General features: G+C 37.5%; 2 protein-coding genes and 1 long non-coding RNA gene across 8 annotated transcripts; 2 read left to right on the top strand and 1 right to left on the bottom strand.

Annotated features, from left to right (window-relative positions):
- Positions 1 to 1,036: 1,036 nt before the first annotated feature.
- On the top strand, positions 1,037 to 6,349 carry LOC133735597 (uncharacterized). Of its 6 annotated transcripts, none has more exons than XR_009859159.1 (9): positions 1,037 to 1,476; positions 1,881 to 1,954; positions 2,072 to 2,365; positions 2,469 to 2,574; positions 3,022 to 3,342; positions 3,832 to 4,035; positions 4,597 to 4,711; positions 5,039 to 5,128; positions 5,715 to 6,349. It is a non-coding gene; the product is annotated as an uncharacterized LOC133735597 (long non-coding RNA). The 6 variants fall into 6 exon arrangements; XR_009859158.1 differs by having other exon boundaries at positions 4,597 to 4,758; XR_009859160.1 differs by having other exon boundaries at positions 2,512 to 2,574; positions 4,597 to 4,758; positions 5,039 to 6,349.
- Positions 6,350 to 6,594: 245 nt separating this feature from the next.
- On the bottom strand, positions 6,595 to 10,642 carry LOC133737182 (uncharacterized). The gene is made up of 2 exons (XM_062164790.1): positions 7,094 to 10,642; positions 6,595 to 6,600 (listed from the first exon to the last, which is right to left on the bottom strand). The coding sequence occupies exons 1-2, from the start codon at positions 10,640 to 10,642 to the stop codon at positions 6,595 to 6,597; spliced, it is 3,555 nt and encodes a 1,184-aa protein (XP_062020774.1).
- A 5,492-nt stretch (positions 10,643 to 16,134) lies between these two features.
- On the top strand, positions 16,135 to 18,042 carry LOC133737181 (uncharacterized). Its single transcript, XM_062164789.1, has 2 exons — positions 16,135 to 16,294; positions 16,390 to 18,042. Exon 2 carries the CDS (start codon positions 16,402 to 16,404, stop codon positions 18,040 to 18,042), a length of 1,641 nt encoding a protein of 546 aa, XP_062020773.1. The 5' UTR covers positions 16,135 to 16,294; positions 16,390 to 16,401.
- The last annotated feature ends 5,651 nt before the right edge of the window (positions 18,043 to 23,693 follow it).

Genomic DNA, 23,693 nt, shown 5'->3' with positions numbered 1-23,693 from the left:
ATGTCATCAACATACACTTGGGCAATGATAATATCATTTTTGGTTCGTTTTACAAACAATGTTTTATCAATAGACCCTCTAGCATACCCTTTTCCCACAAGATGAGTGGAGAGCCTCTCATACCAGGCTCGGGGAGCCTGCTTTAGCCCATACAGAGCCTTCTTGAGACGGTAGACATGATCTAAGTTATGTGGATCTTGGAAACCTGGTGGTTGTTCCACATAAACTTCTTCCTGAAGGTTCCCATTTAGAAAAGCAGTTTTGACATCCATTTGAAACAATTTGAACCTAAGATGACAAGCTATGGAAAGGAGTAATCTAACTGATTCTAATCTAGCCACAGGAGCAAATGTCTCGTCAAAGTCAAGACCTTCAATCTGAGAGTATCCTTGAGCTACTAGTCGAGCTTTGTTTCTAACCACATTCCCTCTTTCATCACTTTTGTTTCTGAAAATCCACTTAGTTCCTATAACATTGCATTTACTAGGTCGAGGTACCAGGTACCACACATCATTCACTACACCAATTTTTCAATCAGACGACACATATCAGACGAAAGCAAACATTTTAACTGTTGTCTGAAATAATCAGACGACAGCAAGAAATATTCTGTCGTCTAAGTTTTCTAATCCAACAACAGTTTTTTCTTGGCTCTTGTGCAAAAGCATTTCAGACAATGGTTGATTTTTTTGATGTTGTCTGAATGAGTCAATTCAGACAACAGTTGTTACGTGATGTTGTCCAAGGTTCATCTATACAATGGTTGATAAAAGATGTTGTCTGATTGTTTTTAATCAGACAACAGTTATTATTTCTCTGTTGTGCAATTACCATTAATACAATGGTTGAAAAAGATGTCGTCTGATTGTTTTAATTCACACAACAGTTTTTCAGTTGTCTATTGTGCAACTCTCTTTCAGACAATATACTGAAATTGCTGTTGTCTGAGTTGAGTTTTAGGGTTCAATAGATGCTTTGCGCCCTTTTTAATTGACTCGGCCAAATTTTCAATTTTTCACTTCCCACCATTCGGCCAAAACCCGAGCTCGCGCTTCTCTCTCTTAAAATCACTCTTCATCTCCCCGATCTCACTAGTCATCTATCTCTCCCACTCTCCCTCTCAGCTTTCTCTCTCTTCCGCTCAACAAAACTACCTCCCTCTCCATTCGACCAAAACACCCGAGCTCCCACCTCTCTTTCTCAAAATCACATCTGCCCTCAGTCCTCAGCCTTCCTTTCTCTCTCTCTCTCTCTCTCTGAGAACCTCTCTTTGCTGCCTGTTTGATCGTACTTTCATCTCTCTATCCCACCGCAGTGACCGCCAGTCGACCACCACCGCAGTGTTCTCCAGTCGACCACCACCGCTTCGATCTCTGCTGCTTCCATCCGCCCTCTGCTACTTCGATTCGCAGAGCCCTCTACTGCTTTGGGACTTTGATTCCCGGAGTTTCGAGCAATAGCCAGTTCATCTTTTTGGTGAGGTTTGATTCTTTGGCTTGGATCTGTTGATGTTGTTTTGATTGATTTGGTATTATACGCTTGGATTTATAATTTGGGGCTTGGTTTAATAATAAGTCCCATGTTCAAATTTGGTTGATTGGTTTTGAATTTCGATCCAAAGAATTACGGGTGCTGCATATGAAGATACTTTGGGTTTATCTATCTGGGTTGTTTTGGGATTTGAATTTGGTTTTGTGGGTGATTGAGCCTTTTTCTTATTTTGACTCAATTTGTGCTTCTAATTTGAACAGTTCACTCTTCATAGTACAACACATAGCAACCCTTCAGTCCAAAAATTTAATGAACCCCAAAGATAGCTGTGTGTGCATGTAATTGTTTCAGGCTAACTAAAGGACTCACTCATATGGCTCCTCCTCCAGGGATTGTTGTCACCCTTTTGCTTCTTCTTGCTCTGCAGAGTTATGGGTTCGTTCTTTCTTTTGCTTCCACAAATGTGAGTCTACTCTTACTATTTTGATTATGTTGTTTCTTTTTTAATGGTCAAATTTACTATGATGGTTTTTTTTTTTTTAAAAAAATTTCATTGGTTTTTGGTGACTTGTAATGCCAGGTTTACATTGTCTATATGGGAGAAAGAAAGTATGGAAACCCCGAGCTGGTATCTGAGTCTCACCATGAGATTCTGTCATATGTATTTGGAAGGTTAGCTCTAATGCGTAATTATGGGTGGTTCCTCATTCTAACTCAACAACAGTTAAATGGTCGAATTTGGAGAACCAGCTCCTATCCGTGTGCCCGTCATGTTCTGTTCCGTATTGCTTCTACCCTCAGACTACATGTTCCTTGCCCCCTGCAGTTTATCTATTGAAGTTTCTTTGCTCTGACCATAATGGATTATTGCATGGTAAGGGAAATATTTCCCACTTCCTCTTCAGGAACGAATAATATTTTTGTTTAGTTGTCTCCCTTTGGTCTAGTCTTATGTTGCCTCAACTCCTTTGTCTTAGATGTCACTGAAATTATGTCTGATCTTGAGCTTTCGATTGAAAGGGTGAAAGTGACAACAACACCAGATGACAGGGTCTTGGACCTGGTCTTCATAACAGATAACATGTGAGTTTTGCATTGGTATTCGTTTTCTGTTTCTATATCTGAAAGTTTTCATAAATTCTGTATGATAATTTGCTTGTTTTCTCACATTTACATGGTTTCTAGATGGAAAATTGGCTAGACATCATAGGTTAGTAGCGTAGATACTTAGCTTGTCTATATGTAACAATATGGGACACGGTTTCTAATTTTACCCATTTTCCTCTTTCTCTCTGAGCTGATATTAATTCCTAACTTGTAACTTTCCACTTTTCTCCACTGACTAAATTTTTTCCTGACCAATTGTTAAAGGATAAAATATCATTATGCTCAGAGACTAGGAATATAACTGGGATCTAGTCAAAATTATTGTCTTTGATTTGGTATTCTTGGTAGTGTAATAAGTCAGTTAATGTAAAATGTTGATGCTATTGCATATAAAGATTCATATGGGCTAAATTCTCAATTCAGGGATCTTCTGCACACAAAGGAGTGGCAAGATAAGACATTGAAACAGTTGCAAGCCGTATTGGGTGAGTCGTGTACCAGTTGCGAACTTCAGTTGGTAGGTCCTGAGTATGATCCCCACCATGGCATTCCTTTTCTGTCTCCATTAGTAGCTGAAGAGCTATTTAGGTGTGAGTTGTTGGATAAAGAAATCAGTTCTCAAGCTCTTAGTCCTGATATGACAACTCATTGAGCCCAGCACATACATTACTTCAGATCCATTGTGCTGATCACAAGGGTCTCTTGTATGACATTATGAGAACTTTTAAAGACAGCAACATCAAGGTAAAGATTCTTATATCATTTTTTTTCAGACAACATCAGATTATTTTGTAGTAACTAGGCTATTTTATTGTGTTAGTTTGGTCAGCACGTGCCTGTCCTGGAATGGTAAAATTGCCAGCCACCTAATAAGATGAGTATGGTTAGCTGGTTTCCAAGGTCCTAGTTGACACAGGTTTCCCTAGATGGGAATGAGGTTGAATTCCGACCTCAACCCCAACAAGGGTGAGAGAAGAGTTATATATGCATTTGAGTGTGTGTGGAAAGAATGTGAGTTGGTTGGAACTTCTACTTTATGGAAAATTAGGTTGCTCTGCGCGATAATTTGGTGTTGGGACCGAAATATTCACTTTTGTTTCATTTTGTTTTTGCATATTCCCTTGCAGCTCTGTCTTCCTTACACAAAGTATGCGTAAATTCTAAAGTGAAACAAAGTAAGAAACTATGGTGCTTGAAGCTATAGAATTTACTCTGATATTGTTTAATGTGCAGAAAGCTGGAAACCTAATCTATACCAAAGGGTCTTGTACGTAAATAATAATAATTAATATATCAAGCTCCTTTTGTATGCCTATATATCTCTCCAAGATCCGACCCGGTTGTGTAGCTGCCAAGCCCAATGCGCAGCGCCGATCCGCGGTGGTTTCGGTCTCCGAGGCTGTCAAGGAGAAGAAGGCCAATGCTTCCACCAATCTGGTAATCATTCTTTTGCCTCAAATTTCATTTCTTTTGATTGAATTATTTGGAAGGTTTGGTTTGGTTTGCCATGCATGGTTGGAATAGGAGAGAATTGGATTTTGGTTTTTCACTGTTGAAGAAAGATTTTTGGGTTTTGAAGAGCTAGGTAGCTGAGATTTACGAGCTGTGAATTGAACTCAATCAAGCATGATTTAAGTTGTTTGGTCCAAAATTTACAATAAAAAATTCAACTTGGGTGCATTCAGTTTGATTTGATTTGAGTGTTATGTTTAAGAGTCCAGCAAACTTCATTGTGTACATTTCATCAAGTGTAAAGAGATGTAGAAGTACACATCTGAGTTCTTTGTCTAATCGAAAAATACAACTTGTTTAGATCAATTTGATTCGAGTATGTTTAAAGTAAAGGAAACTTCATTATATACATCTAATTAAGTTCAAAGGGATGTAGAAGTACCCATTTGAGTTCTTTTTTCCTAGTGTGGTTTGTGAAGATTTTATGTTCTTATAATGAAAAGAACAGTGTCTGAGACTATGGTTTTTGAATTTGTGTGTATTTAGCTGATAACAAGAGAGGAAGGATTGGAGCTTTATGAAGACATGGTATTGGGTAGAGCTTTTGAGGACATGTGTGCTCAGATGTATTACAGACTCCGATAGACTGGGCATTGTTTCAGTAAGAAATTTTGGACAGCACGAAACATGCTCTCCATACTGCTTGAGGTTCATAGTTTTATATGCCTTTTCATTTGTTATATCTAGGATGCTTTGTACATTAGTATACCTGGCCATCTTTTGGGAAATTCTTTTATTCTGAGCTACACTGTCTTTAAAAATTATTACACCTTCATGATCATTTTATAAAGCTGTTAGCCATTTCATACTTATGCTTTCTGTGAGGTAGTTGTGTTGTTGCAGTTTCTTGTGATGTAGTAGGCATTATTCTTGCTGTGAATTTCTTTTTTCTTCAGCCTTGATTTGAATTTTTCCATTTCACTTTCAGGATGAATCTGTTCTGATATGGTACTCAGGCAAAGATGAGAAATATGTTAAACTAAGCCATGTCTCTAGAATTATACCTGGCCAACGCACTGTAAGTTCTTCATACTGAGATCTCTTGCACCTTTTTCAAATGGTGAACACGTCCCCTAGTATTTTATAGCTTTGCAAATGATAGTTGTAGATCTGTGGCATTTGATTTCAAATGCAACTTTTAGCTTAATGTACAATAAGAACAGTTAGTAGCATGGCCATCGCATGATTAAATGTATTTTCTGAATGAGTGAAGGAGGAGATAACGTGTACATGTTATTTTAATCAAAGTAAAACGTACGTTAGTCATAAACTAAGAGCCGTATACAACTGATCCCAATTGCTCAAAAGAAGGGGGAAAAGCTCAAGAGTTCTATACCATAATTGATTATTTCACGTACTGAATGTATTGTAGCCAGGCAACCTGGAAAGGAGGAAAGGTTTATACAATTTTGGGCGTATTTCTTTGCTTACCCTTACTGTGTAGGAAGTTTAAATATTTTAGCTAATGTGAGGCATAGTTATGAGTTTATTTATTATTTTTTTGCTTACTTGCATGCTTGCATAAGTTCCTTGTTGTAGATGGTTGCCTGCATGGCCTATCATATAGGGTCATATGATTGGCTGCTATTTATATTTTCATACAGGAGTGGGAATGAGGAAAAGGTGCATTGCACCATGGCTTCAGTGGTAAAAGGGTGGGGTAGCTGGCCTGTTTTGAGCAGTGATGGCCTGTTTTGAAGAATGAACAGAGAACATCAATTAGAACAAACTCCAGATGTTTGCTCTGTTTAATGATCTCTCTCCCTCCCTCTCTCTCCCCTTTGAAACCTTTAATTCCATTTCAGGCATGGGAGTTGATGATTCTGAAACTGACGCTATAATAAATTGTGAGATCAAACTAGAATTCTGATGTTCATATACCTGTTGGATCATTTCATGCCTTGTTAAGAGATTTGTATTAGTTTTCTGTTAGCTTGTTTTAAAATGAACTCTTAGTCAACCAGGTGGCATTGGGTGAAAAAAGTGCTTATCTAACTTCCCGTCATTCATACATACATAAAGGAGAGGCATCAAGGCATATGGGAGTGACAGCGAAAGTAAAGGCTGTTGTTGATGCAACTTCTGCTGGCATCTTCATTGTCATCACAAAGTGTGTTCTTCAAGACTTTGTTGGTTTCAACATTTTACTAAATTTTGTTTGAAAACTAGTTCTGTTGATGTAATGACTTTGTTGGATATATGGATGAATGTATCAGATTTTAACATAAATGAATGTGTTTTGGATGTGATGTCATTTTGAATGTCTATCAGACCATTCAATCCAGCTAAAAACTATTGTCCAATAATTGATCATCACAAAATGCCTAACAAAAACTGTTGTATGAGCCATCTAACTATAATACTATAAGGACTAAAAGAATGAGAAAGTCATTGTCCAGCAAAACAACAAACAACCGTTTTTTGGAGAAATCTATAGTATCAGTAATGGATGGACAATGGGATTTGCAAGTACATATTGTCTGACTAAGCCTTCAGACAACAGCAAGCATATAAGCCCTTGTTGTCTGGCACAGCCTTCAGACAACAGCAAGCATATAAGCCCCTGTTGTCTGGCACAGCCTTCAGACAACAGTAAGTATATAAGCCGCTGTTGTTTTTCTTAGTGTTCAGACAACAGACAGCATAGTAGTCGCTGTTGTAGTAAACTTTATCAGACGACAGTTTTTTGGTATTGTCTGATCCATGTATCAGACGGCATTGAGATAGACAACAGCAAAGTATATAATCAGACGACAGTGAAAAACTGTCGTCTGATTGAAAAATTGGTGTAGTGATTCCTAGTAAATTGATTTAGCTCATCCTGCATGGCACTAATCCAGTTATCATCCAATAAAGCTGCCTTAATATTTTTTGGTTCAACAATAGACACAAAACCAAAATGAGATATAATGTTCATGCTTAGCAGATTTTCAGTAATAAAGCATAGCAATACATTTCTTTCACTTACCTCAGAATTACTTACCTGAGCTGTAGCTTTTCTCCTTGTTGTCAATCCATCTTTCAGATTTCCGATGATATCTTGAGAGGAGTGGTCCTTTTGAACTTGTTTGAATCCTTTCCTTTGGATGGGAGCTGGTTCAAAAATGTTGTCGGGGATCTCCTCTTCCTCTTCATCAGTTGAGGCTTCTGCAATTTCTGGTGGTGTGATAGAGGAGGGTGATGGATCTGCATATGATTCTTCCTGTTTTACACATTGATCATCAATAGAAACATTAATGGATTCCATAACAACGCGGGTTCTTTTATTGTAAACCCTATAAGCTCTACTGTTTAGAGAATATCCCAAGAATACACCATCGTCACTTCTAGCATCAAATTTTCCAAGATGCTCTCTATCACGTAAAATGTAGCAAGGGCTGCCAAAAATATGAAAGTATCCAACATTTGGTTTTTTTTTACCTTTCCACAGCTCATAAGCTGTTTGATCAGTACCTGGTCTGAAAAATACTCTGTTTATAGTATAACAAGCAGTACTGATAGCCTCAACCCAAAAGTTTGTGCTTAAACCTGCAGCATGCAACATTACTCGAGCCATGTCCAGCAATACCCTATTTTTCCTTTCCACAATGCCATTTTGCTGTGGAGTGATTGGAGCTGAGAACTCATGAGACACACCAAGCTCATGAAAATAGTTAGAGAAAGAGGCATTTTTAAATTCAGTACCATTATCCGATCTTACCCTCACTATGCTAGTATTTGATGACTTCTTTTCAATGATCAATTTTTGACTCAAGTTTTTAAAAGATTCAAACGTTTCCGTCTTATCTTTTAAGAAATTTACCCAGGTGTATCTTGAGAAATCATCTACAACTACTAGCATGTAGCTCTTACCTCCAATGCTTTCAGATTGAGCTGGTCCCATGAGATCCATGTGTAAAAGTTCCAAGACTGTTGTGGTTGTTGCAGAATTCACCATCCTGTGAGGAGCCTTGGTTTGCTTTCCAATTTTGCAGTCTCCACATATCTTGTCAGTTTTGCCCTTTAAATTTGGTAAGCCTCGGACACATTGCTTGGAGGATAATTTTAGCAAGTCTTGATAGTTTACATGTCCCATCTTTTTGTGCCAGAGTTCAAAGGTTTCCTCTGTAGTTTTTACAGACAAACAGGGCTGCAAGCTGGAAGATTCATTAGCTTGAATATGATAACAGTTATCAACAGATCTCTTACCTCCCATGATACCTTCTCCTTTCTGATTTAAGACTAAACATCTCTGTTTGTTAAACCATACATCTTCATAGTCGTCAGCCAAATGGCTTACGCTAATCAGATTTGCAGTTAAGCCTTCAACAAATAGCACATTTTTGAGATTAGGTATACCTGGGGTGTTCACTGTACCTTGCGCTAGGATATTTGCTTTTCTTCCATCTCCAAATGTGACTGATCCTGTTGTGTTCTCATCTTCAAAAGAAGTAAACCAGGTTTTGTCTCCAGTCATGTGTCTAGAGTAGCCACTGTCAACATACCAGAAATCTCGTCTTTTGTCAGCTAATGCAGTCAGGGCTACTAAACAAGATGCCTCAATGTGAGATCTTTGTCGATTTTTGTTTGCACAAGCAAAGAGACAAGTATGATCAGTTTTATCAATATAAGACTGAAGACATTTACTTTCATTTTTCTTGGTCCAGACAACTTTTCTTTTGTCAGTTGGAAGGTTTTTCTTCGAAACAATTTCTGTTAATTTGTTGATGAGCTCTTTTTGTTCTTTAAGTTCAAAACTTAGAGATTCAACAGTGTATTTTTCTTGAGAGTGCTGTGAGTTTGAAAATCTTCCATTACACCTAGGTCTGATATGGCCTATCTTACCACAGTGATGACATGTAGGGATAAAAGGTCTAGGGTTTGCGTACCTGTTCTGACCAGTGTGAGACTCTTGGTCACGATTTACCTGGAGGTTTTGATTTGGTTGTCCTTCCTTCACATTTTTGACAGAATCATCAGTGAAGATTTCTTCCTTTTCTACAGTTGGTCTTGATGCTCTTACGAACTTGGTACATTTGGAATTTTCCCCAGTGTATCCTAACCCACAAGTATCATGAGGAGCCTTTCCAGATTCGAGTAATTTGGACATGGCAATGGAGCTGACATCAAATTTGGTGAATCTTTCTTGAGTCGATTTTAACTCTTCTTGCAATGCCTCGTTTTTAGCCAACAGTTCCAAGTTTAATGCTCGTTGTCCTTTAACGTCCAGTTCCAGCAGTTTTATCTTGTTGAGATGCTCATTTCTTTCAGTCTTCCAAGTCAATAATCCTTGGTCACCTTGTAAATCTGCTGCTTCACTTTGTAAATTTGCTGATTCCAATAATTGCTCCAATTTTTCTTTCTCAGTTCTCAGAAAATCAACTTCTTTTTCCAAGCTCAAGTTTTTTAGCAAGGTTGCCTTTGAAGCTTTGTAGAGTTGTCTGCAGCGGATATTTGTTTCATCATCAGCAGAGAAAGACTCGTCACTATCTGAATCAGGTAGAAACGATGATACAAGTGCTACGTTTTCAATTTCTTGAGACTCATCATCACTCCAAGTTGAAAGTAGAGACTTGTTGTTGCTATTTTCATGCTTCCTATTTCCACACTCGGTAGAGATGTGACCGTAGCCACCACATTCATAGCACTTAGGTTTTCCTGAGTGATTTCCTTTGAAGTTCCCTTTTCCACTCTTGTTGTTGTAGTCATTGTAACTACCATTGCTGGTATAATTATTTTTTCTAGGCACAGTCGAATTCCTAGAAGAGTTCTTGCTTTTCAGAAATCTTTTGAATTCCTTTGTCAGTAGGGCTAGATCTTGTGTTTCCTCTTCATCTTCTGTTCCTTTCACTGCCTTGAAGGCTACACCCTTGTTTTTCTTCTCAGGTTTTAACCTCATCTCATAGGTTTTAAGATTTCCAATGAGTTCATCGAGTGGGTACTCGTCAATGTCAAAAGAGTCCTCTATGCTAGTGACTTTTGAGTGAAATTTTTCTGGCAGGGCCCTGAGTATCTTTTTAACTATCTTATCTTCATCAAAAGGTGCTCCCAGACTACGACACTGACCAGAGATTTTAAGAATTCTACCATGAAAATCATCCACGGTTTCATCATCTCCCATAGTCATGGTTTCGAATTCAAATATCAGTGCTTGCAGTTTCTGTGCACGTACCTTCTTATTTCCTTCATACGTAGTCTGTAGAAGATCCCATGCTTGCTTGGCAGTGTCACAGTGACTGATTCTCAATTTTTCTCGTTCAGATAGGGCTGTGAAAATACTGTTCTTAGCCTTGAAATCTGCTTGCAAATCACGAACTTCTTCATCAGTCCAATCCTTCCTTGGTTTGGGAGTGGAAGTGGAGGAGCTTTCTCCTTTCGCCTTTACCATAGGTATAGTCCAACCATTTTCTACAATATTCCACACATGTTCATCTTGAGCATAGAGATATGATTTCATGTAGATTTTCCACTGAGTATATTTTTCACATCCACCCTCGAACCATGGAGGACTGTTTATAGATCCGCCAGCAGCCCTATCACGTGAATGTTCCATCTTTCTGGGATCACTAGAAATTTCTAGAACCCGCTCTGATGCCAATTGTAATTACCTGATGGAACAAATATTTGAAGTACCGTTATGTATAGAAATTTATTTTAAAAGAAATGCGATACATAACACGGAGATTTGCTAACGCAGTGTAAACCTCTCCACTGAGGAAACTTCACTGCGTGGCTTTTAACGTAGCCAACACGAAAATGCAATCCAATATGAATCACTAGGGTTTACAGAATACAAGTCGTGTTGTTCTTAACAACACTATCACTTAGCAACACATGCTAACTTGTTTTACAACTGTTCTAATTCCTAGTACAATATTCAAGATACTCAATCTTCAACTTTTCTTGCTATCAATTTAAATCACGATCTTGAGAATAAATATGAATGATTTTGCAATGGAATACATGAAACACATAAAGAGGGTTTTTCAGAAAAACAATATGAACAACTCTAATAAACCAATGTAGAGCAATTTTATGCAATTAAAAACCCCAACACTAACTTTCGTTTAGAAACCTTTTATAGGGGAGAAACTCTCCCCCTCAATCAAATCTTTTCTTAATAATTAATTAAGAAAAATATAGAAAGGTTTTAAAACAATTTTTGAATGTACAATCGAAACTTTCCTAACCAAGATCTCAAATTGATATGCATGTTTAAATCCCTCTTTAATGCATAACAGATTTGAATCAAATTGACTGATATGCATATCAATCAAAGAGCATCAAAAAGATATGGAATCAAAACATATTAAACTCAAGATCAATGACTTAATTGGTCCTAATGTCTTCAAGATCCGATCCTTTGATCTTTTCTCTTTGTTTCCTTAATGCTCCGGTTTCCTTGTGACAAGGGGAAATCATGTATTGAATGGTGAATAGCCCAAAATACTTACACACTCAGTACAATAATTAGGAGCAAACAGAATATCACAGAAGTTAATAATTTTATTTGCTAGATAGATAAGAAGATCCGAAGTTCTAGATATGCAATGACGAACCTAGATCAATTCATCTAGCACTTAATTTAAAAGTATACCTTTTTATCCAACTGTCTGGAGACAGTATGCGAATTCTCCAACTTCTTTTGTCCCTCGGGAGAACAACCTTCACAAAAAAAGTGGTCAAGTCTTTCAGCTTCCTCTGCACTCATGTCTATACAAGCAGGATGAAACCTGAATCAAATATAGTAAAGTAGTTGCATTGGTAATGTGGTACTGGAATGAAGGAAAAATTACACGTGAAAATAAATAAATGCATATCTGTTAAGAAAAGCATATATATTCAATCATTCCTCCAATAATCTTCTTTTACTATCTATCAATTCATCACCATAAACACACACTCAGCAAGAAATCTTCTGTTCAATCAATGTCAGCAAAGGGAATTTCAGACAAAACAGACATCACATAAAGACCAAACCTGTAGAAGGGGAAAGCATAAGGCCATGTGTTTTGGCTACTGCCCCTCAAGGCATATGCCCTGCGGCAGGGATACATACGATTTTTAGGCACAAATTAAAAACAAAGTGAACGAGTACTAATTGTGTGACTGCAAGGCACAACGTTTTAATCTACTGCTGTACCCCCCCCTCCCTATAAAATAAAGGCGCATAAGTCATAACAATGGAAGCAGACCAAGTTTCCACTCCACCAGCTTCTATGAACTAGATACTTGGGTATCTTATAGCCTTACAGGTCTACTTAATGAGAACATACTATCTCCAACCACCTTTTGTCCAAGCTTACTTAAAATTAGTTCAAATTTGAAGTTTACTCTGACATTTAAGATCACGCAAACTAACTCATTCAGGCCTCTGAATTTATTCCTATCATGATTTCTCAGAAGAATGCCACTGCTGTACAATTTACTACATTATATATGAACCATATCCTCTCATAAAATAACTTTATCATCAACAAACACTCAGATGTCTATAACTATGCCTTTCCACTACTCAAAAATCATTCACAACGTATATGGACTACATTTGCATTCCAAGTTCATTGGCATGCATAAAACCCTCGGTAAAAAAAAAAAAAAAATCTGCTGTAATTCTTATGTACAAAATGTAATAATTAATGATGTAATAGATCATGCACAAATTGGCTGGAAGAAAAAAATATATATAAGCTAGACATCTTTCAGCAGTTACGGGGATATTCTAATGCAACTACATTACGTGAAAAAACCATTGAAAATTTGAAATACAAAAGGAAGGAAAACGTTTACATAATAGAAACAACAGTGAACTTGGAACCAACATTTGACTTCTCTCTTTTCAAGCAAAACAAAAATGTGAAGGTTAAAATCTGACACCCATTCCAATACCATTTCTTTCAGCAAAACTGTTTAATAATGTGCTATAACAGAAACTAACTATAAGAAAAAAGCTTGTGAAGGTGCCAGACATATCCGGTTTAATCAGTCAGAATGCATCTGTGGGCAATGAATAAAACAAGTGAAGTCCTAATTTTAGCAAAACAGATTGGAACGAGCAAAATTTCATTACTCAAAAATCTATCTAAAGCTTATACAAAATATTCACAAGAAAACAAAAGGTATAGTACCATGTGGCTGACTTTGTGGCTATAATAACATCAAGCTGAAATATATAAAACAAAAGGTATAGTAACAAAATCTTTTATGGATTCTGATTCTTGACTTGCAGGGCAGAGTTGTGGGACGAAGTTTTATGGAGGGTTAAGAATTCATGGGAAGAAGAGCAGGTCTGAATTCCATGTTGCCAATGTTGCCACTGAAGTCAACCCTTCTGAATAGGTGTGAATTTTCTTCATGTAATTGTAATTATCTTCACTTAGTCTGATTTGAGATGAAAATTCTATTTATTTTGATGGGTTGTATTCATTATGTCCGTTCATATTAGAAAACATTGTGTTTGATGGAAGTTTCAAGAAATAGTTATAGAAATGCTATATAAATATTAGGTTTTTGAGTTTATCTATTGTTAATTCTTGTCATACCAATCATATTTAGGCACAGGGGCTTGCTGCTAAGGAAAGCAAGAGGCTGGTGTTTCAGTTTGCTGAATAGATAGTAGATTCTATTATATGGATTGGCAGCTGGAGATTCTATTACATGATAATAGTTTTGGACTTTGTTTGATTGAAAGGGTCTGCAGGGGTTCCAATTCTGCTGGTATTTTGTAGAAAAGATGGACCGAGATGTCAATTTTGGTAGTTTTAGAAAGACAGTACCATGCCCATCTATATTAGTAACTCCAGTACTATAAAGTCAGTATCTAGACTCTCAATATTTATGGACTATGACATCTGCTCCCATGTCCTGTTGGGGTTAATATAAGTTGCTTGTGCCTAAAGATAGGTCGTTTCATGTCTGCAATTTGTACCTATGTAAATAGAACTGCTTATTCATTTTTAGCTTACTGTTTTCCTAGAGACAACAACTGATATAGAAACAGAATAGTGCAGCAAAGGATGTCATATCAGTTTTTTTTTTTTTTTTTTTTTTTAATTCTTCTTGCTACTGGATTCATTCTGATGCATAGAACAGCTTCTAGTTCTGGATAATATTTTGTTCCTCTCTCTTGTTTGTGATTATGTCTTTTGCATTTCTATAAGCTATATCCGTATGTTGAGTGGTGGAAATATTTATAAACTGTACATCCATTTCTAGGAAAAAGTCAGCTGACTAATGGTTTGTTTTGCTGACAGTTTCTCACCACTGTTATGATTGGTCAACCTGCTCCTGGCCTTAAGGCAATTCTCAGCTTCGAACTTCCTGATCAGAGGTCAGCCAAGGTAAGAATTATGTCAGATTTTTCATTAACTTTGAGGATATGCAGTAAAACTTGTATGTGGAAATGCTTCCTCTGTGGTTCGAGACATTATATTGAACATCAGAATGGCTGTAGATTTACCCTCCTAATAAATGATTGATTGTTAACAGGCGGAAGTCCAGTACTTCGGGCAATAGCCTTCATTTGGGCATGAGGTGGGTCCGCCCATGGGGCTTGAGGTCATGGTTAAATTTATTTTTTACTTGGTTTTACTTTTTTTGTCTTATGACTACTAACCCCTTTAGGACTAACAGAACCCCACTTTTTAACAGCCACGTGACTATCACATGGTCAGTCTAGTTGTACATAGGTGCATGGAATACACTCCCCTCTTTCTCCCCCTATGGTGCAAATCCTTGGAGCAAACATCTTTCTTACTCCTTTTTCTTCCATTAAACCCAAGCAGAGGAATACAGCAAGAGAGAGCTCTGGAGAAAGCTGTAATTGGAAGTAGTAATGCCGGAAATCACTTCTGATACCTCTCAGCGCGCATGAGCACATGTTAGTGTATCTATAAACATCTACTATTCTTTCTGTCTTCCATTGTTTATATTTGTTTTATCTCCAGGGACGGAGCTACTCAAGGGCCTGAGGGGGCCATGGCACCCCTTAACTTTTTGACTGCATATGTAATTGTTGCTTGCAATCTAGTTGACTTGAGTTTCTACACACACAATTATTAATATTGGCACCCCCTAGTTCTCCACGTGATTAGCTTCACATGAAAATATAATATATCTCACCTATCTTTTGATTGGTTAGTTTGGAGTAATAGTAAATAATAAAGACTTTTTGGATTTTAGAAGCAGAACCATGAGTAAAATAATATTTGGAGCATGCTTGTTGCACCTTGGTATTTGGAGAACGCCTCCTTACAGCACGCCTGTTTAATCTGATCAAATCAATTATACAATTATACAATATTTTAATATTTTTTTAATATATTTTTTCTCATCCATCTTGTATTGGCCCCCCTTAGTTGTGATCTGTGGCTCCGTCCCTGTTTATCTCTGCTCTTGTACTGCTAGTTTTTGTTTTCACGCATCATCATCGTTGTTATTCTTGGAATCTCCTTAGTAACCTATTTATCCCTTATCTCTTCCTTGATAATCAAGTCATGAATCAAACTTGCTGTGGACTGTGTTAAAATTCCCCAACCCATACTGATTACTCAGGCTGCTGTATTTAGATCTTGAGTACCCCCACTTGCTTCAATCTCACAACAATGTTTAGGGATGTGATTCTTAGTGACTCATCGTTACAGGGTTGTGATGGTTCAGTTACTGTAGACTGTCAAAATTCCCCAAACCATACTGAGCCTAGCTGCTGTATTTAGATCTTGAATACCCCCACTTGCTTCAATCCCACAACCAGTGGCGGATCCTTATAGGGGCGGGTGAGGGCCATGGCCCCCCCAATGTTTTCAAATTTCTTTAACAAGCCGTGTATAACATCAGTGAAGTCAGCAATTTTGTATATATATGGCCCCCCCATTGCCCCAATTTACTAAATTAGTAATTTTTAAACCTTTTATTTGCTTTGCTTTTTAGGCATGGCCAGCCTTTGCTGTTCACGTTGTTGGTTTTTGTCATACAAGAACCTCATGCTTAGTTTTTGTCAGAAAAGAATCTCATGCTTATTCATATTTTATTATTATAAGTGACTAAGTAGTCATTAAAGAGCAACAGTCAGTCACCCTATTTCAACTTCAACACATCATCTTCTAAACTTCTACAAAACAACTCTGCAAGGTCATCTACTACTGGTACAGACTACAGTCTACAGTGATCAATTATCAGTTCAATTTCAAACCACAGAGAGCTCAAGGTGAGTACAGACTTTTATTTATTGATTTCAGTTTTAATTTTTTATCGTATTCATTATTGATTTGGGTATGAATTATGATCATGTTTGGAAACTAGGCTCATGAAATCATGCCCAAACTGAAAACAATTGATTCATTCTTTAAAAGAAAAGAAGTTGAGGATACTGCAAATAATACAACTTCTGGTGTTAATGCTTCATCGAGTTCAGCTGAGCCTCCTTCAAATCCTCAAAATACTGAAGAACATCAGTTGGAAAATCTTGGGCATGATTTTAATGACGTTGATATTGCTACTATTGAACGAGATCCTGGAAAACGTTTGAAGATGTGGGAATATCCACCCAACAAGCGCGATGAGATTAGACGTGCTTATTTGAAATTAGGGCCATATCAAATTCACCTTACGGAATATCCAAAGTCTGGAAATAAACATCCTCGTCGCTTTCAAGAGTCATGGTATACCCAATTTTCTTCTTGGCTTGAATATTCTCCTTTTGAAGATGCAGCGTATTGCTTACCATGCTATCTTTTTACAATGAAAGCAGCTTGTCGTCCTGGTTGGGACGTATTTAGTGTCAAGGGATTTAGAAATTGGAAGAAAGTGAATGACGGAAATCGGTGTGCATTTTTGAATCATATTGGAGAGGGTTCTTGCTCACCTCATAACAAAGCTGTGCAAGCTTGTGAGGATTTGTTGAAGCAATCAAGACATATAGACAAAGTGATCAATATGCAAACACGTGCGCAGATTGTAAATAACCGATTGCGAGTGAAGACTTCTATTGATGCTATTCGTTTTCTCGCAGTTCAGGGATGTGCTTTTAGAGGTCACGATGAAACTCCAGAGTCACAAAATCAAGGTAATTTTGTTGAGTTGATTAAACTTTTGGCATCATATAATGAAAAAGTGGCACAAACTGTTTTGGAAAATGCTCCTAAATCTGCTAAATATACATCACCAGCAATACAAAAGGAAATTTTGCAAGTTATTGCGAGCAAAGTGCGGAAAAAGATTCGAGAAGATGTTGGAGATTCTAAATTTTGTATTATCGTTGATGAGGCCCGTGACGAGTCTAAGAGAGAACAAATGGCTCTTGTTTTGAGATTTGTTGATGGAGAAGGTTTTATACAAGAGCGCTTCTTTGATCTTTCTCATGTTAAAGACACTGGAGCTGCAACTCTAAAGAATGAAATATGTGTCATTCTTTCTCGTCATTCACTTGATGTTCAAAATATTCGTGGACAAGGGTATGATGGAGCAAGCAATATGCGGGGTGAGTGGAAAGGATTGCAAGCATTATTTCTAAATGATTGTCCATATGCATACTATGTGCATTGCTTCGCACACCGCTTGCAATTGGCATTAGTTGCTGCATCAAGAGAGGTAATTCCTGTCCATAATTTTTTCTCTCATTTGAGCTTTGTTATAAATGTGGTTGTTTCTTCTTGTAAACGTCATGATGAGTTACAAGATGCTCAAATAGAAGAAATAGCACATTTATTATCTATTGATGAACTTGAAAGTGGAAAGGGAGCTAATCAGATTGGCACTTTGAAACGACCTAGTGATACTCGATGGAGCTCATATTTTCTTTCTTTATGTAGCCTAGTGAGACTATTTGGTCCAACTATTGCAGTGCTTGAAAAAATTGAGAAAGAAAGTTCCAATTATTGCCAACGTGGTGATGCTAATGCAGCTTGCAAAATTCCCCAAACCATACTGAGCCTAGCTGCTGTATTTAGATCTTGAATACCCCCACTTGCTTCAATCCCACAAGGCCACAACAATGTTTAGGGATGTGATTTTTAGTAACTCATAGTTACAGGGTTGTGATGGTTCAGTTGGTGTAGACACCAACCAAAAAAAGACAAGAAAAATAAAGACAGAAAGAAAAAAGTCGAAGAATTTTATGAAAGCACATTTAGATTCTCTGTCTCTCTCTGTCTCTCTGTTATCACAAAAGGATACTATTGCCACACATTTCTCGGTTACTCTGTACATTCCTCTGTTATGAACAAATACTACAAAAAGTAGTTCTCTTAATTAACTGACATGTCTATTTGCTCTACATTGATGATATTAAGTAGATAGTACTCATCTATCGTTGTCCCCTCATTCTATTCACTTTTGGATTGCCCGAAATTGATCTGAGTAAACTTTTTGTTATGAAACTCGGAGATATGTTCTTGGCAAGTGTGGCAAAATTAAGTTCCCCATTTCCAGTGCAGCTTATAAAAGTCTTCACATTCCAAAATTACTACCATAGATGATTAGCTCAGACTATCATATAAGTTGTAAGCGGCTTGAACATCAAGGTTGAAGGAAATATGTTCAAAATGTAATGTTCATTTGGTCATATAACAGAGTGACATCACTTGTATGCTAGGATCTAGTCATCTACCATATGAGATCAATGACCCTTTTCAAGCTAGCTCACAGCATTTTTTAAACGCATAGTTTATACTTTATAAATGAGTAAATTCTAACTTTAGAATTGAGTATTCTCAAACACATAAGTTTTACCGCATAGTGTTCTCTTAAAACCAAAAAGGGAGCAAACCGGTGGGTTTGATTTGGTTTGGGACTGCAGCAAATTTCTTGGTATTTTATTTCCACTCCTACCCAGCTTTCTGCCTCCCTTGCCTTGCAGGAGTTCACTGCAGGCAACATGAGCTTCCAACATCATTTTCTTTATCTTTTTGTCAAGGATGATTAGGAAAGATTTTTGCGCCTTAACTGCTTAGTATTTCTTATATAATGATTATAATCTTCAATTCAACTAAGAAATAGTGATGTGCTTCCAATTTAATTAATCTTCTCATCACCATATATAACCACAGCATAGATATGGAGAGTGCCGGCCACCAGAATGCCAATGCAAGACTTGGGAAGTCAGTACAAATTAATCTTCTCATCACCATATATAACCACAGCATAGATGTGGAGAGTGCCAGCCACCAGAATGCCAATGCAAGACCCGGGAAGTCAGTACAAATTAATCTTTAATTCCATCGTTTTCAATTTTCTGTAGTCGAAGTTCAATTCATTAGTGTCTTGTTAAACTTTCATCAAATAATCTTATAGGCAGCCTCGGCACATACTAATAAGGATCTCAGTTTTTGTTATTGTAGATTTGTAGTCACTTGTATATTTCTGCTAAAGCTTAAGAAATAGTGAAGAAAAATGGACTGGTTCTTGGGAGATGTCAAAGTCCTTTTTATCAACATGTATTCAATAGTATTATTTGGTATTATATTATATTTTTGGAAGCAAAGGCCGTACAATCCATTATTCTCTTCTTAATGATATTGAAGACCATGAAGTCCCATCTAGTTGGGACAGGGGCCTCTGTTTCTAACATTATTCTTCTAAGTTTCTTCTTATCGATCATCAACTTACTGATACCAGTCTTTGAAATAGTTTAATTAATCGATATAGTTATAAATAAAATTCTAACTTAAATTCTCTTTCGTAAAACCAGCACAAGGAGGGAGAGTGCTCCTCGGGGATATTCTATGATGATATTGCTGGCATTGCATGGATTCATGCATGTTTTCTCTCATCGGAGTCTTAGGCGACCACCTCCAACTCAAGTTTCCAGATGTGTCTACAAATGCGACCGCCTACGGCACTGTGATGATGGGCCTCTTCATTATTGAGACATGCCTTTACATCGTCTCTTTAGTTGTGATGGGAATCCTAGCTGCTCGCAATAATACAGAGTTCGTAGATTTGATGAACAATATTTCCCTCTTTCTTGGAAGTCTGTCCGTGATTATAGAGTTGCTCGTCCTTTTTTCACCTTTCGGATGGATTGCACTCTTCGTCTGGAGCATCTGCCTTTTATGCTACGTGAGTAAGTATTACAAGCTAGTCGCTGAAAAAACTCTACCAACGTGCAGTTGCACATCTTGTTCGAGACTTTAGAGAATTGAAACAGAACCTGGTTGCAGCACTTGGTCGTGCCTACCAGACATTGAAGGACCTGATCATCAGGAATGACGGGCGCATTACAGGATATGAAGCCCAGAACCACACCACTGAGGTACCTGTTTAATTTCTATACTGCCACGTACTCTTGGTACAGTAAAAAGAATCTGGACATCTTATTCTGCGATTGAAGGCTTTTGTTGTAATAATTTTGACAAATTCTCAATCTTACTCTGCTGGATTGTGTTTGTAATGTATTAATTTTGATTTGGGATGTGTGGCTTAAAACAGAGACATCACTTTCGCAGAAAAGAGTTCCAGCAATACTATTTGATTCTGTCAATTGTCGCATTATGATTTCAATAGCTCAAGGGAAGACGGTAATTTTCGATTCAGAGCAGTTCTATACAACTGATTTTAGTAAACCTCAGATCGCAAATTGAAATTTAAGCCAAAGTTCTAAGGGGTGAATTTCCCTTGAAGCCTATAGATATATAGCTTTTTCTGTAGCAGCCACTAGGTGATAGGTCCTGCTACATCATCTCAGATCCCAAAAGCTCAAACCCAACTCTTGTAAACCTGAATCTTCTCCCAGCTTGTATGAACTCATAAAGAAGAAACTCTATGCCGGCTTAGCCATCTATATTATTCATTATAATAATTGGCTTATAATATACAATATGCTTATTCGGCGTATTTCCAGTCAATTCAGAATTGCGGCGTATGTCCACCTGAATTCGGCGAATTTCTCATTCGGGGAATCTGCATGTGGACAGGATTAGCATCGTGTTCGGAGTTCTTGCGTTAATTGTCTTCCTCTTCATCGGTAGCTTTTGGATTGATTTGCCCTCCTCTTCTTCGGTAGCATCTGTTTTCTGTGCGTTAAAAAAGGAGAAGCTGATTGTCATCAATGGCTGCTTGAGGGAAACGAGTGCAGTTGCAGCACTTCCTGAAAACAGAGACGTGAGTTGGCGGGAAATATCGGGAGCACCATGTTTTGAGTTTTGCAACCGGACCGAGCCGACCTGGCCCAATCAACCATTAACGGCCTGTTATGACGAATCGGCCCACTACCAAAATTTCATGTCAATCCTTAAATAATAATAATAATAATAATAAAGAAAAACTTTCTTAGTTTCATTATTTTTAGGAAAATTGGTCCTTTACCTGAATTATTGCTCATTTTAAATTTCGGTATCTCACAGTTTTGATAATATCAGCTGTCAATTAATAAAACAATTTAATAATCTGGTCCCATTTTTATTTATTTATAAAACAATTTAATAAGGTGGGCTTGGACTAGAAGTGTCGTGGAAAATAGGGCATCTGAAAATTTTGCAGTTTTAGGCTAACGTTTTCTTTGGGCCAGGCTGCCCCAAATTTTTATTTTATTGTCAAATACTTGAGAAACTCTCACTTGTTCACAGTTAATAAAAATGCTTCAAATTCTTTAGCTAAATGTATGTTAGATGCTAGACCTTTAGTTATGGAAGGTATAAGATGAATTGTAGGTAATAGTGAGTGTGAGGGAATTCTTTCTTGGACTTTAATTGGGTTTTACCTTTTCCTCTTTACTTATTGTTTCCTTAACAAGATAGACATCGTTCAGATTGGAATTTTAAGGTCTCTTCTTTTATCCAGAATTGCTAATGGAATAAGAAAGCTTTACTTTTAGTTCTTCCTATTGATATAGTTCTTCAAATTTTAGCTGTTCCTATTCCTTTTAATCCTATGTCAAATGAGTTCATTTAGGGTCCTTCAAGTTCTGGTAAGTTCTCTATTAAAACTGCTTCTTGGTTAATTTCTCAAACAGGTCGTGCTCATTCTAAATCTAAATTTTTGAATAAAATTTGGAATTTAAATATTAGAAAATTACATACAAGTAACAGACCAAATTAAAAAAAACAAAAAACCCATCATGTATTAGATTTATACAAATAAGGACACAAAGCCCAGGCCCAAGGAAAATGAAGTAACCTAACATCTGAAATTTCATGTGTATTTACGAATTAATACAATTTTTTGTTAAAATTACTGCGATGTCATTGTCAAAAGGTTATGACTTTTTTCTCAGCTCCCTCTGTTCATTGACTGAGACCCAAGCTTTTCTCTCTCTGACCCAACCATGTCTGGTCACAATCTCTCAGTTTATTCACTCTTCACCCCAAACCCCATTCTTCCTCCTTGCTCCTTAAGCCCTTCTCCACTCCCAATCGCTGGTTTTCGGTCAACACCACCGTGGTCGAGGCCCTCGCCGTCGGCGGCATGAACATGGTGCGGTTCAACATAACTGGTGCAACAGGATTTAGTGTGTTCTTGAAAATTGATTTGAAGGATTTGATGGTGTATTTGCTTGATTTTCTCTGAGCTAGATCGATTGTTGGTATGCTACTCCACCACCTACAGTTCTTTCTCTTTTGTACTTGGAGGCCATCGGTTTTTCACATCAAAGAGCAGCTTAACTTTTTGGGTTTTCTGCTGCAAATTCTCTTATTAGCTACTGTTTTTTTTTTTTTTTTTTAGCTGGGAGCTATTTGGGTCCGTCGTGCAGAGTGCAGGCTAGTGGCTCTTATTTCTCAACGTGCGTGGTAGTAAACGAACCATGTTGATTAATTTTATTGACAATAAAGCTGCTGGCCTCCTTGGTAGGTGTTATATATATCCACATACGTGATTTTTAATTGAAGTTTGCGCAAAGAATGGGCATAGGGATATCTAATTTACAAGCAATTGCTGTCTCATCAAGCTAAGAGATGATGGGTACCATTGAAGGAAGGGCCTGCTGCAGCATCATAGGTTCAGTTCATGGTCAATGAGTTTTATGCTCATTTACTATTTTTTGCTTCCATTGTTACTAAGTTGGTGTTGGTGATGGAATTTCTTTCCATCTCACTAAGTTAGTGTTCCAGAGATCAACTTTTGGAACTTAATTAGGTTGTTATCAACAAGGATTTGTCATTTTTTCTCCATCCCTAAAAGTAGTAGCAGAGCTAACCTTCAATATTGTCTCAATCTTCAAGCAGTAGCAGAACTGGACGAGCACGAGTGCAGTAGCAAAAGAATTGGACGAGCACGAGTGCAGTAGCAGAATCGGACAAGCACGAGTGCAGTAGCAGAAGAATTGGACGAGCAAGGGTGCAGTAGCAGTAGAACTGGACGAAGACGAGTGCAGTAGCAGAATTGGACAAGCACAAGTGCAGTAGCAGAAGAATTGGACGAGCAAGGGTGCAGTAGCAGTAGAACTGGACGAAGACGAGTGCAGTAGCAGAATTAAACGAGTGCAGTAGCAGAATTAGACTAGCACGAGTGTAGTAGCAGAAGAATTGGACGAGGACGAGTGCATTAGCAAAACTAGACGAAGACGAGTACAGTAGCAGAATTGAACGAGTACGAGTACAGTAGCAGAACACGAGTATGAGGGCAGTAGCAGAACTAGACGGAGTATGAGTGCAGCGAGTGCAGTAGCAGGA

This window comes from Rosa rugosa, chromosome 3, assembly GCF_958449725.1.
Source record: "Rosa rugosa chromosome 3, drRosRugo1.1, whole genome shotgun sequence".
In the NCBI taxonomy this organism is placed as follows: domain Eukaryota; kingdom Viridiplantae; phylum Streptophyta; class Magnoliopsida; order Rosales; family Rosaceae; genus Rosa; species Rosa rugosa.
Note: the sequence above shows the minus strand (reverse complement) of the source record. Positions and strands in the feature narration are given on the sequence as shown.